Below are 15,432 nucleotides of genomic sequence, written 5' to 3' on the forward strand. Positions count from 1 at the left end.
AACCGACATAACTTAATTAGGATATCATCAAAATTCGTAAATTTCCGGTGAGGGCATTTGTATCATTTCCCAAGGGCAGGGTGAAAGTTGGTGTTGTGGTATGGGGATATTTTTTTTAATAAGGTAAAGCAATCTTATTTCGTTAAGTTCTTGTTAAGAAACAATGTTCCTTTCTTTTTTTTTTTTATATTTCTCATTGATTATCACATTGAACGATGGGAGCAAAGGAATTCTGGGAAGGTTTCACACAAAACTTTGCCTGACATTTCAATCCGAATTTCTTCTGTTCTTACATGTTAGTCTACTGAGCTCACTGCCCTCGCTATAATTCATTTACCGGTACTCATCCAAATATTAAGAATTGTGAAATATTTGTATCTTGTCTTTAAAAAGTTTAGTAAACTGGTGAATATAAGTCACAGACAGAAGTACATGTATATCAGTCAACCTTGACGCCATTCAGAGTCAAAATGATTTACTGTTCACTAGACATGTATTCAGGTTTGATTTTTTTAATGATATTCATCAATCAGTGTTTAATCTAGGTTTCAGGAAAATAAAGAATTTGCACTAGCTCTAGAACAGTGGATAAGAGAGATAAGCTGACAGAAATATTCATTATTGTCTGCTTCAGTCATCATGGACATATTCCACAAGTGAATTCCTTGTGACAAGATCCTTCTTTTGGTGTCAGCATTTTATACCTGTTCATTGACTTATCTTTTGACCTATTTGTGTAAACCTTAACTGAATTTTAACCAACTTTAACCTTTTTCATAAACTTTGTAATATTTGGGTATTTATGTTTTTATTAAAATTTATCACAGGTGATGTGAGCATGTAAATTCTGAAGTTCTATCCAAACCCTGGTACTGGTACCATCATGAGGTTTAACAATAAAGAATTGGTTCATCTGGCTCACGAAGGATCATTTGACAAAGAGGGACCTCTGTTGATGAAGGACAAGTTGGATGGGTTGTTTAAGAAAGGAGAAGGTAGGAATACTATGATAGTTTTGCACATAGACAACAAATGCTGTGTACAAAGGTAGAGCTCAGAGTAACATTCATTATACAGAAATTATACAGAAGAAAAACTGATAAGTCTTATTTCATTCATTAAACTTTTTGAATTCAGAATTTTGAAGCTGGAAAATGTGATGAATTTTTCCAAAAAATTAGAGAACAGTTCAAAATTACATGTATATGTCATTTCGGAAACTTTCAAGCTTTTGTTGAAAGTGTTTTCCTTTAATAAAGTTCTGTGTAACATTTCTTTCAGAATTATCCTTTTGGCCCAGATTTAAATATTGTCTGAGTTCACTGCTAAGAGTAAATAAAATGTCTAACTAGTAACTTTTTCTTTCTAATACCCGTGGTATACAGTTGTTGAAAGTACAATTCCTTCCAGACTTAATTTATATAGAGTTAATATGACATATGTGATTTGTTATGTACCAAAATCAATAGATTATAGCTTTGTACTTAGTGTCACATACTACAATAGTACTGTATTCATTTGATGTTCATATTGCAGACTCCTGGGAATACATGATTTAAAATAATTAGTCATGCTGGAATTTTATTTATGTAAATGGATTTATTTAAAGTACAAAATTGAGTGTAAAATTCATTGATTCTTGTCAATAAATGTACTTATGAATTGAAATACATTTGAACTTCTCAATATATGCAGTTGAAGTAATTTTCAAGTCCCAACTGCTTGATATTTAAGTATTATACCTTCAGTATCTTAATTATCTCAAAGTTTTTCTCGGGCCCAGTGTGTTTTAGCAAGGATTGGCTGTACTTTTTTCTATTTTTCAAAAGGATTTTATTTTCTGAATACAAGGTGGTATATGTAATATTTCTTAAAGAGAAGTTTTTCTTAAGGCCAAAAATAAAAATAGTCTTGTTTCCTGCTACCCGACCTACCCTATTTTTTTGCACCCGACCCTAAAGTTTTTATTTAGTTTTTGAGAGAAAATCGAAAATTTCATGTTCCAGAAGTGAAAAAAATATACATTCAAGTGGTATTTCATGAAATATATATGTTTTAAATTTGGACTTGCATGAAACACTACTTATTTTAAACGATAATATTGAGCATGTTTAATTTGGTTTGTAATAGTTCATATCCAACAAATACCATTGGAAAAAAATAAAATAAAAAACTAAAATAATTTTCCGACCTACCTACCCTATTTTTTTCAGGCTGGTAGCAGGAAACAAGACTATTATTTTTTTTGGCCTAATCTATATCTTGTAATACAGAATTTTATTTGATTATATAGAAATTGCTGGAAAAAGGCAGACACACTAATTATGTCTTTTCTTCCGTAGAATATCAGAAGCGATATCTGAGATTGAAAGGAAACCTGCTATTTTATTTCAAAGACAAAGACAAATCTGTGGTGAGGATTTTATCAGATATATCTTAGTTTTTATGAGTCAAAGATAAATTTGTAGATAGGAATTTTATTAGATATCGTATTTATTAACATGATGAATGGGTCAAAGACAATTTTCAATTGTAAATCAAGTTTTATTCCTGTACATAGTGAATATTTCTTGTTGCAAACCAATAATCTACCTGAGTATTTGTATTTATTGTTTCCCTAGGCACAGGTTTTATGGAATTCAATGTGACAAATTGGAAATAAAGGATGTTGTGAATACTAGTTGGTTTACAGTAGTCTGTTATAGTGTATTATAGATTTATTCTGTATTTTTAGTCCAGTGAACCCCCTGTTGGAGTTCTGGTTATAGAGAGATGTACCGTAGAATTGGACCTGGCATCTGTAGACTTTGGATTTCTTTTAGGTAATCTATTGTGTGGTGACACTGAATTACTGTGTACTGTTGAATTCCATTTTTTTTATTGTGATTGTGTCAAACCACAAAACAGGTGATCAATGAACTAGAAAGATTACTTATGATAGAATAGGTTAAAGTAGTTCTCCACATAAACATTCATCAACGAATCCATATTTTTTCTAATACCACTTTGTTACCTGTGTATTATTGTCTTTTTCTCTATTATAAATAAACATCTTTGACTCTTAGTTTATGAGGGAGAGGAGCACACATATAAGTTCCAGGCGGCCTCAGAAGAAGAGAGGGATGATTGGATCCAGAAGATCCACACAGCCAGCTATGAGTGCCTGAAGATGCAGCTCCAGAGTCTACGAGAACAGATTCAGGCCAAAACCGGGAGGGACCCCATCACTCAACCCCCACCCACAGAATTTGGCATGGAGTTTGAAACCCAGTCAGGTACTGTTACAAGTCATCATGATGTTGCTGAAATTTTCATTCATTGCCATATTAAGTGAGATGGAATACAGTTAAGATGATTATGTTTGTTTATAAATTTAATTTACAGGCAATGCTAATGACGACCCTGCTCTGGAGATCTGCCTTTGTAAGTCGTCTTTGAATGAAATCCTTATTATTACATGTGCCACTAAAAGGGCAGTTGACTACATAAATTAATATAAAACATTAGCAGGTACCAGTTTCCTAATACATTGGACATCAGACAGTACCAATCTCTTTTAATACATTTACTTGTACAAATCTAATGATTTTTTTCCCTATTACTTTTGTTATGCCCTAGCCTGTATGGTCTAATTTTCAATATCTTTGATGTTTATTTATCCAAGAGCCAATGCAAAATGCTCATTGATGACAATTTGTATTACTTGTATTACACCTCAGCCTGTATGATCTGCCCATCGATATTTTTTTTTGTTATTATATAGAAGCCTTTACATATATGCCCATTGATGACTTTTTTTCATATTATTGTACATTAGCCTGTACGGACCTACCCAATGACATCAGTGGACAGCCTCCCAATCCCTTTATTGTGCTGAGTACAATAGTGCCACCCCAGCAGACCTGGATCCAGCACAGCAATACAGAGGTTGTAGAAGTAAGTATATACACAGTAATTTTATCACAATTATCTTAATGTACCTTATAATTCCATAAATTGTGAAAACATTTACAACTACATTTTACAACTACATAAAGTATTTGTGACGACTATAAATAAAAGCAATGCTTTGATCTGTGATCATTACTTCCTAATGATAATAATCATAATATACACTGTTCCTTTCAATGTGAATTAGACTAACATACATACTTTCTTTCAAGATTTTTATGAGAGATAAATCCAATTTTAAAACAATCTTATTCTTCATATTCTAGATTTTTTATGATCCTTGAAACACTCCACTTTTTTTTATGAGGGTCTTATATTTGTTTTACCAGGCCAATAATAAGCCCCAATTTCTGAAGACGATTGGATTTGGGGACAAGGATGGAGTTGATACGACTATGCGTGTGAAGATCACTGTGTATCATGTCAAAGAGAGGCTAACAGGCACTGTAGGTATCATGGTGTATCACGTCATAGATAGGCTAACAAGCATTATAAGTATCATGGTGTATCATGGCAAAGAGAGGCTAAAAGGCATTGTAAGTATCACGGTGTATCGTATCAAAGAGAGGCTAAAAGGCTTTTTATGTATCACAGTGTATCACGTCAAAGAGTGGCTAAAAGGCACTGTAAGTATCACGGTGTATCACGTCAAAGAGAGGCTAAAAGGCACTGTAAGTATAACGGTGTATCGTATCAAAGAGAGGCTAAAAGGCTTTTTATGTATCACAGTGTATCACGTCAAAGAGTGGCACTTTATGTATCACAGTGTATCACGTCAAAGAGAGGCTAACAGGCACTGTAAGTATCATGTCAAAGAGAGGCTAAAAGGCACTGTAAGTATCACGGTGTATCGTATCAAAGAGAGGCTAAAAGGCACTGTAAGTATCATGTCAAAGAGAGGCTAACAGACACTGTAAATATCACAGTGTATCACGTCAAAGAGTGGCTAAAAGGCACTGTAAGTATCACGGTGTATCACGTCAAAGAGAGGCTAAAAGGCTTTTTATGTATCACAGTGTATCACGTCAAAGAGTGGCTAAAAGGCACTTTATGTATCACAGTGTATCACGTCAAAAAGAGGCTAACAGGCACTGTGAGTATCATGTCAAAGAGAGGCTAAAAGGCACTGTAAGTATCACGGTGTATCGTATCAAAGAGAGGCTAAAAGGCACTGTAAGTATCATGTCAAAGAGAGGCTAACAGACACTGTAAATATCACAGTGTATCACGTCAAAGAGAGGCTGACAGGCACTGTAAGTATCACGGTGTATAACGTCAAAGAGAGGCTAACAGGCACGGTAAGTATCACGCTGTATCAAAAAAATATTGATGTCATAGCTGCAGAACTGTAGCTCTTCAAAAAAAATATTGACAGACTGAAGAGCTACAGTGCCACCCATTGAAAAAAGTATATTTCAGTGCACAAATAGTGTGCTACATCTCGATTTATTTCCCTGTGTTTTTCAAATCGATATCTCAAAACAATACCATAACCATGTGTTTCTAACATATTTTTGTACTAATTTCACAAGAAACATTCCTTATAACTGTTGTAAATAGCCCTACTTTTTTAGGTAAGGTAAGAGAAGTACATGTGTTTCTCCAATTTACACTGCTAGGGCTGTATATATATGTATATTTTATGTGTCAGTTGTTGTTCAACAAAGTAAATATAAATCAAAAATATATTCTAGATTAGAGATACATGTAAATCCTTCCCTTGTTAGCCCCAAGACATCTATATCTCTGGAGGAAATAAAAAACAAGCAGATTTTACTAATCTTTTGCCTTCACCAAGCTCACATCATCTGTTGGCCACATTTTTATTCTAATCATAAATGCTGGGATAAACTTTTAGACCTATCCATTTTCTGGTTTTTATGCTTCACTAAGGAGCATTAACAACAATTTACAATCAGTTGTGCCCAGTAAATCTATATTTCTGCTTCATATAACGTAGAGTGAAGACATGAAAAAGAAATTAAAAGACTGATTTTCTGGAGTCAGAGATGCAGGTATACAGTATTAAGGATTACTTCATCCCAGTTCTACTATTGGTATTCTCTCTTGAGAGCATTATCACATTTTTGTCCACATATTCTTCAGTCACCATTTTTCATTGAATTTATTGAATTTAGGGTGAGTGTACATCTACATAGCTGATTACCCAAAGGGATACTTTAGATGATAATTTTCTGACAAAGCTACCTCTGGACTTTTTGTAATAGGATATGCTGTGTTTTTTTGTCCCTCCTTCCATACATATTATTGAATTAGGATTGAGAAAACACAGACCTCCCAAATGATCTAATTTTATTTCTTCACTTGAAATTAATGTCAAGAATTGCCAAATTTCATTATTATATATTCATGAAGTTGTTTTTGTGTTTATAGATGTCCCAATTAGGCCATGCCATTTTCACTTTACAAGACGTTTTGATGAGTGTAGATATGAAAACAACACTCAGGCTATTGTAAGTAACATATTTATGATTATTAACAAGACTTAATCCATATTTGCTGAGGGTAGATTGAGACAGAAGTCTTATACATGTATTTTCACATCAAATTTTGGCCCATGTGAAAATGACTTGAAATTTTCTTGTCCATACATTGTACATTTATAAGCATGGATTTTTTTCTTTTGGGGTTATTAGAAAATCAGTCATATGTTACTTACAGACCTGCCTACCCTTTCACTTTTGGCGTATTTCTTCAACTTTTTACCACAAAATTACGCTATTACGCCACTTATATTAATTTTACGCTTTTGATAATTTGGTTAAAATTCCATTATGAACGTCTAAATTTAGAGAAATGAAATGAGAAGTTCTTATAAAAGTAATTCAAAGAGGACTAGTTCGATAATGTACATAATATAACTAGTAGTTACATGTAAACTGGTATGGCGAAGATTCGGAAGAAGACGAGAAGGCACTACTTACGTTAACTACATGTATTAAACAATATTGAAAAACGTTTTATGCTCAATTAAGTTTATTTTAACATTGCTTAGCACAAGATAGAGAAATGTGAGTGTAAAAAAGATAAAACACAATGTTATAATGTACGATCTGTTTTAACATTCAAACACAAGCCTTCAATTAAGTGATTTGATACAAATTGATCGAATGCTCCATGAAAGGTGTATGGTTGAATTGAGTTTGATATAGGATACTGGAATTTTACAACACTTTTTTGCCAACAGATGATTCGGAAAATTAAGAAAGGTTTATACCAGCTTTGTTTAGTAATGTACAATTTCAGTTGTTTCGAAAAAAAGTATTATAGTAAAAAAAATAGGACATGATTGATTACGCTTTTACATCTGAAATTCCACCCAAAAATGTACTGAAATTACACCCTTGCAATGAAAAGGGTAGGCAGGTCTGTACTTATGATAACACTTTTTTGTCATGAAGTTTTAATGTGACTAAGATAATAACAAACAGCCCTGGTACAATATATTATGTTTATTCACCAATCAAGGGCCCACGGGGGGCATGAACAATTATTACAAAATGATAACATTGATTACAATTCTATATTAAGGATAATGTAACATGACTAGTGATTAAGTTTGACATTGAGAAGTGCATCACCACAATGGATCAAAAGCATAGAAACCATAGAATGATAAAAGAAAACACAATTAAATAAAAATGATAGATATAAGGTAAATTAAAAAAAAAAAAGAAAAAATCTTGTAGTAATGGCAGTACTCTAATATAAAACTAGTGCATCTTGAATACAAAGGGCACCAGGGGATGATACCTCTACACAGCCAGTCTGGCAAACCTGTACCCTAAGTATTGAAGATGGTCATTCAAAAAAAAAAAATCATTTAAGTATTAACAGAAATAGTAATTTCAATTAATAAGTACTTAGCATATAATTATAAACTTAATGCAAACTAATCTCTTGGAGTTAGTTCAATAGATATTTGACATATGCATACCCACATACACAAACATACACTTACTGTTACACAAATCCATGCATACAAAAATAATAATTTATATACAAATATATGTATGTATAGTATATATTATAAACATACACTTATTGTTACACATATCCATGCATACAAAAATAATAATTTACACACAAATATATTTATATATATATAAACAAATGGTACTATCATGTATAAATGTAAATCTGTGATCTTGAAGGTAGCATACAATTAATGTAAAGAAAAGGTAACTTGGATACAGAGGGTACCAGGGGACGATGCGTGTACTTTGTATGGTTACAGCAAACAAGTTTATAGCCAATTCACATTTATAGCAAAGTAATTTTTATTCCATAAAGTTTTGCATTATTATCATTTTGTAATGATAAAACCAATCAAGCTTACTATGAATCCCAATTTCTTGTTATTAGTACTTCATTATAATTGGCATTTACTGAATTTCCTCATCTGATTCCTCTGCTTTTAGTCAGATAAGTTTTCAAGAGTTTGCCAAATGTGGATTCTGAATTTATAGTTATGAATTGAAACTGGTTTTAGGAATAAAATTTGAAAGTCAATGCATTTAGTGCAGTAATCAAGACATTTACATGGTAAACTGGAATTTGCTCTAATTTTGAGGTGAATTATGAATTAAACTTGTTAAACATGTCAATCTTAAGCTTTCACAAACAATTTCATGAGTACACATTTTTATATGAATACCGTATAAGCAGAATTTTTAGCGAGGATTTAATTTTGGCATTATTAGGGTGGGTACCGAGATTGCTAAAATTTAATAGCGCTAAAAATTAATTGCATTTTATTTGTAATAGATTGTTTAGTGTGCATTTTTAAATTGCTGAAATTACATCACGCTAAAAATGAAATACCAGTCTTAAAGGACAAATCCCTAAATTTGCGTCTTGCTAAAATTTCCACTTATACGGTATGAGTCATGTCTATTTATTTTGTATAATATATTTCTATAGGAACAATGTGTTATGTGGCAAATGGGAAAAATAAAAACAAGTAACAATCAACATACAAGACCATAGCTTTCACAAAAAAGTAATATAAGTCTGGTAAATAGATGGGAATCTTTTTTTATTTCCTGCTGGTCACGGCTGTTAAACAGAGCCCCTAACCAGTCCATACAGTGGAACTGTTAATCTGTATTGATCTCTGGTGATGCAGTAGTTGTGTGTGGACTGGCTGCTAATTCATTCTTAGTGTCTACTAACGTGACAGTCAGTCTGATAAACTCGGGCCTGGCATGCAACATCTCCATCAAAAGAGTAACAAAAAAGGTTCAGAATCATCCTACAGGCGTATTATTCATCTCAAATAAGATTACAGACATATTGAAATATACATGTCCATTCTCTTTATTGATGTTTGTTTTGTATTTTGATTTGTGAAACAGTTGAAATAGGTCAAAGATTTTTTATGGAAAAATGGGTTAATGAATTCTGTATTTTGATAAACATTAGAAGCCATGGCCTGTACTTTTAAAAACTTTAAACATCTTCTGAACATTTCATTCATGTTTTATTGCTGAATGTCTGGCTTACGTAATGAACAACACTTTAATGCATTTAATGGTAATAAGTGACACATAGGTTGTTAAGTGCCCAGTACTTGTACTCTGTGGAAGTTAGACTTACATTTTTTTAAGGGTTACTCAGTACAAAATATTAGTTATAATGAAGGGTGTCACTGTATAAGCTCATTTCTAAGTCAGTTGTATTTTTAGGAGATATTTTGGAGGGATTTGCCAATGACCCGCTTATAAGTCGGAACAACTTTCTGCCAGAATTGATTGACAATTTAAAATCAAAACTCCGGTGTTTTATTCTGGTTTCAGTCAATATTTTGTTTTTAAAATAACATCTATTTTTGATTTTAAATCATTAAAAAAGCAAGTGATGCACACATACGATAAAAAGAAAACTATTAAAATTCATTAAAAAATTTAATTCTTGAACTTGTAAAACATTATCTTTGAGTACATAAATTATTTAATATATAAAGACTAAATTTTTTCAGCGGTAATCAGCAGCATAGTTATAAAATACTAAGTACCTTTTGTTATCCCAAAATTACAAACCAGGCTCCAAGACCATAAGCTGAGAACAGACTTAAATCAAAATGTCAAACCAATGTAACTTATAAAAAAGATTTCAATAATCAAACAAATTTGTATCATTTACTACCAGTATTTGATTTTAAATGTTTAACAAAATAGCAACTTTTTATGCAAATACATCAAATAAAACTCAAGATATTAAAAATCAAAATTTTGACTCAAGTCTGTTCTCAGTTTATGGTCTTGGAGGCAGGACAAATATTGCTGTCTTATTTGAGAAATAATGCCATGTTTCAACTAAATGTTTTATGATAACAAGGAAAGATTTGGTCATTTCAAGTTTCAGCCAATGAAATTGCAGTACATGTTTTCAAGAAACTTTGTGTGTGTTTTATTGTACATGTAAAGCCTTAATTTATGCATTTACATAATTTTTAAAGATAAATTTCTTAATATTTTGACAAAACTAAGCAAGCTATTGAGATTTCTGTTTCAGCCAATTAGAATGAAGCATACATCTATCAGACTTTCATTGTAAAAGGGGGGGGGGGGGTATATAAGATATTGCATACCCCCAGATGTTTTATTCTCCTATAATCCAAGATTGGTTGACACATAGTTTTTGTTGTGTCCCAAAAAACTATTGTTGCAAAAAAAAAACCTTCCCCATAACTTTTGATTTGTTCCTTAGTAGGTAACCAACATATTTGACCTTTTGACCTTCGAGTCTAGCTGGCCTTTTGCAAAATTTTACCAAACCTTAATCATGCTAACTTTTTAGTTTATGCTATATGGTTTCATACTTCACATGTATATATATTTCTTGAGATAAGACCTTCCCTTTTGGTGCAGATATTTTTTTTACTTTTTTCTTGACTTAGAAATTTGACATACTTTGGAAAAACTGTAGCATAAATATAGTCATGAGGTTTAAATTGTTGATGTGGGGCTGTCAGCTCTTTTAGACAGGACATGAGACATGCTTTATGGAAATAAACTTATGCTTCAACTAAATAAAAAAAGACAGATCTTTATAAGAACTTCTAAGTTGATGAATTGTAGAAGCTAATCATATGCTGGATGCTATTCTACTGACAAATTAAAAAAAATATCCTGGTGTGAAAATATAGGCATCAAATGTGCTAAGTAATATTCAGACACATTGTTTTTCACATCTTATCCCATATTCTATAATAGAAACATCCTATCATCTTATATAGGTCATGACTGCAGATTGAACAATGGAGAGCAGGATTTCCTCTGATGTATGCGTAGGGGTGGAAACGTATATTATCATACACTTCTATATTACTTACAGTCTTACCTCTCAGGTCTATAAACAATTGAACATAATGAATAAATACATGGATTCTTACTGTTTGTAAGAAATATATGAAGTGTCATTCAGAGATTTTCTGTATAATATGTGGTATGTAGTAATTCATTTTAACATTATTTTATGTATTGTTTTGGAATATTTGAGGAATCATTGTTCACTTAATTTGTAGAGTATGCCAGGGCATGAAATGCTAATTGGAAACTTGGAATAATTCAAGTAACAATTAAGATAATGATGTCTTTTTTTGAGTTCTTGCCATTTATGCAAGAAAAGCAAAAATCAAATGGGGTAAAACTTATTTCCCTGTATGCAGTAAATGCTCGTTTGAACATTTTTGATTGAAAAACTATCAGAAAGAAATTAATAAATAGAGCTGATGAATTACAGTAGCCCCGATAATTATTGTACTGTTGAACTTCGGTATCTGAAACAGATATCTCAAATACCATGGATGTACATGTGGAAGTGAGAAGGAAGTCTTTTAACCATGTTGTTTCTGAAGTATTTTACTCTGACTCGATATCTCTAACCCTTAGCTATCTTTAAGTTTATTCCTGGTCCCAGTTCAAGACAATGAGGTTTGACTGTAAAAATTCATAATTGAGGGCTTCCCATTGAGGGGGTTGTTTTATATAGTGCAGAGTATGAATACAGAGGCAGGTATTTAATATGTTTAAAATAAGATGGGAGAGAGAGTAAGAGAAGAATTTATACAATAATGCATGCATATTCATATGAATGGATTTAAATAGGTAAATGGATAGGTAGTTATGACACAGTCACAATGAATAATAAAGTTAAACCTCAGTTCATGATTTAAATGTCCAGTTAAATTTATTCCATTGCTAAAGATAAGCTGAAGAATAAAGTTCCTCAATATGGGCCATTTATAAAATACTTTGCCATTTATTTTGGGACATAGTATCACGCTTGTCAACAATATGGGGATATTTTTTGAATGCTAGCTGACAGAATGCTTTGAACAAAGACACAATAACTATATTTCTTTGTATATAAACACAGTGAGAGTGATTTCCTACACAACATGGGGATTCCTGTGTCCTCTGAACGGTAAAGTTGTACCTATTTCTGTCACTTTTCTAGCTTTAATTGCTGTGGGTTTTGGGATTATTTCCGCTGTAGATAATTGGTGTGATTTTGCTGTTACCTTGTGTTCCCCTGACACATTGTTTTCTCACAGTCTCTCCAACAACCTCAGGAGGGGATGTCTATAATAATACAAACTTACATCTGAAACTAACAACCAACAATCAATTTCACATTTCTTATTTTGTGTACACACATGAATTCATATTTAAATAAAGCAACTGAGATTGATCTTCATAGAGATTGTATATTTCCGTAGTAGTGTCAAATAAAGTATTGGAGTCATACCTGTATTAAGATGTAGTGCTTGCTAATGGATCTTACTAGCTATATTTATGATAGAAGTGTGTTATTTTGCCTCTACAGCAATAAACATGCCATTTCTGTAGGTTAAGGAAATGTTAATGCAAAGTAAAATAGACTGCTCTGTAGTCAAAAGTATGCCTTTATAAGCAGTATCTGTGGTCGAGTTCAGTAGTTCTGCCTCACTTCTATCAGACTGAATAACCCGGTGGAACGGAGATCCATTAGTACATCTAAACTCACACAGAACCAGTGCTGCATTAATTTCCTCAGTTCCCCCATTCTGATAGTTTATGGTGAATATAAAGTAGGGCTGGGCAATAATATCGATATTTCAATATATTGCAATACGATGACAAAAAATATCGTATCGCAATACGATTTTATAATATCGATATATTGGCAATATGCTTAGATTAAGGAATTTTGTCATTAAATATAAAAATGGACTTATGAAAGTTTGTTATTAAGCCAAACAGTACGACAGAAGTTGTTTTGTGGAAACATTTCTGAGCATAACTTTAATAAAACCAACAATTTTTTTGTCAGTGTTGGTTACCTATTAAAGGTATGTAAATTCTGCATGTAAATTAAAGTAAATTTAGTAAGAAAATGCCATTTAAATTACATTGGAAATATTGCAATACATATCGCAATACAGTTACAAATATCGCAATATATCGCAATACGAAATTTCGGGCCAATACCCAGCCCTAATATAAAGTATATCTCTATTACCATGATTGAAATCGTAAATTGATTCTATGATGGCAATTTTTATTTTTTATGCGGGGGAAACAATTTCTTTTTATGTCCCACTATTTCACACATCATTTATATTTAATCCAGATGATTAGTTTTTGTGTGTTTTTATGTGTGTTTGTATCCCGACTATAAGGAAACTTTCTGAAATAAAAATTTTATATAAAAAAATTCTTTAATCATTTGATTTAGTACATAATGTACTTGTTGATTTCATTTTTCCAAATTAAAAAGCTGTTACTACTGTCTTTAATATACCATATTCATTGATAATTAAAGGAGATGATTGAAATACCAGTATTAAGTTATATTTTATTAGATATGGAATATAATTGTATTTTATATAAAATATATCATCTTAATGGGTTTAATGGATACTAATCAAGTGAAATCCAAATTTGTGTTTTCCAGCAAGGGAGATAAGATCTTATATTTCATTATTTTGCATAATCACAGAAAAGAAAATATGATTTTCTGTTGTCCATATTTTGTATTACTGTAATGTGATATGTTATTTATTTTCAGAGGGCCTGACCAGCTAGGTTGTGGAACTGTGACTATCATGGCTTGGGTAAATGACACAAACCTCTCCTTATCACAAGTACGTATTTAGGGGTACTTATTAATGTGTAGAATTATCTTGTAAAATCATGGACAAGTCGAAGTAGTTTAGAGTAAAAATAATGAAACAAATCAATGCTGCATTCTCAATTTTTTCTACCCTTTAATATATTATTCATTAATAAAATACATATCCTCATATACAAAGTTTGCTTTGATAATATATATATGTGTTAATATACGTGTACCTTTGAAATATTCTACTGATAAGATCTGAATTGCTACTGCCAGTATCTGTTTGTTCCTATGGTTTTGTCATTTACAAATCTCCATGCCCTAATTTCCTCTTAAAAGTTCACCATGCCATTTTGATATGAAAGATCTAGTGATATTCAGATTTTTTTTGTTGCTTTATTATGACCATTAATAGTCTGTACAAGCATTATTCCTAAATCTACATACAAATTAGCTGTTATCCGGTGCACCATAACATCATCAAACATTGTCACTTTTCAGACAAGGGAAGTAGTTTGAAAATAGCCTGAAATTGGTCTTAAATCACTTGATATAACTGGATGATGGGTTAAATCTGTAAAACTTCTATGTATTGTTTAAAGTGCAGCATTGATTAGCCTCACTTCAGTTCAAACCATCAGCCTCTTGATATTGAAAACCGAGCTAGAGACCTCTCACTGCCTCCTTCAAACAGTAGTTTAGTTAGAAAACTAACAATGGTAATGACAATTATAAAGTATGACATATGTGTATGACATTGAATTGAGTTTCTGTCATTCTGGCTGAGTTTTGATGACCAAGGGCAGGAATTGACAGCTGACATTTCAGGATGATCACTGAATTAGCTTATAGCTAGGAAAATCAATTCATGCATTAACTGAAGATCTTATGCTTTGAAATTGTGAACAGCAGTAAAACTGCCAGATTTAATAATTTGACCCTGTATCTCTAGTCAGGTGCTCTACCAACTGAGCTATCCAGGCCGATATCCACGGCCCTAACCATTACATTCCTCCCTCCTTAAAGGTCTTTGGCCCTCCAAAGGCCCCAACCCAGGCTCATCCCTGGCAGGTCTTTCACCTGTCAATTCCAGGGCATGGCACGGCACCAAATCTGTAACAGGAAAGGAGAAAATGCATGGCTGGACCGGGAATCGAACCCGGGACCCCTGTATCACTACCGATTGAGCTATCCAGGCCGATATCCTCGGCCCGAACCCATTACATTCCTCCCTCCTTAAATTGTCTTCGACCTCGAAGACACAACCCAAGTTCTTATTGCCCCTGGCAGGACTTTCACCTGCAATTCCAGGGGTGGTCAACGGCACCAAATCTGTAACAGGAAAGGAGAAAA

At 32.5% G+C, this 15,432-nt stretch overlaps 1 protein-coding gene across 1 annotated transcript in view; it reads left to right on the forward strand.

Annotated features, from left to right (window-relative positions):
* Positions 1-792: 792 nt before the first annotated feature.
* The window catches only part of LOC134239345 (inositol polyphosphate-4-phosphatase type I A-like), a 42,772-nt gene continuing 28,132 nt past the window's right edge, over positions 793-15,432 (forward strand). The window contains exons 1-9 of the mRNA XM_062721507.1: positions 793-995; positions 2,343-2,413; positions 2,735-2,822; positions 3,066-3,275; positions 3,385-3,423; positions 3,818-3,936; positions 4,281-4,397; positions 6,346-6,425; positions 14,029-14,104. Of these exons, the coding sequence (XP_062577491.1) occupies positions 884-995; positions 2,343-2,413; positions 2,735-2,822; positions 3,066-3,275; positions 3,385-3,423; positions 3,818-3,936; positions 4,281-4,397; positions 6,346-6,425; positions 14,029-14,104 (912 nt within the window). The 5' untranslated portion in view covers positions 793-883. The remainder of the gene's footprint in view (positions 996-2,342; positions 2,414-2,734; positions 2,823-3,065; positions 3,276-3,384; positions 3,424-3,817; positions 3,937-4,280; positions 4,398-6,345; positions 6,426-14,028; positions 14,105-15,432) is intronic.

Source organism: Saccostrea cucullata, unplaced genomic scaffold (assembly GCF_032062105.1).
Source record: "Saccostrea cucullata isolate Sc308-1 unplaced genomic scaffold, CSIRO_AGI_Scuc_v1 ctg135, whole genome shotgun sequence".
NCBI lineage: Eukaryota > Metazoa > Mollusca > Bivalvia > Ostreida > Ostreidae > Saccostrea > Saccostrea cuccullata.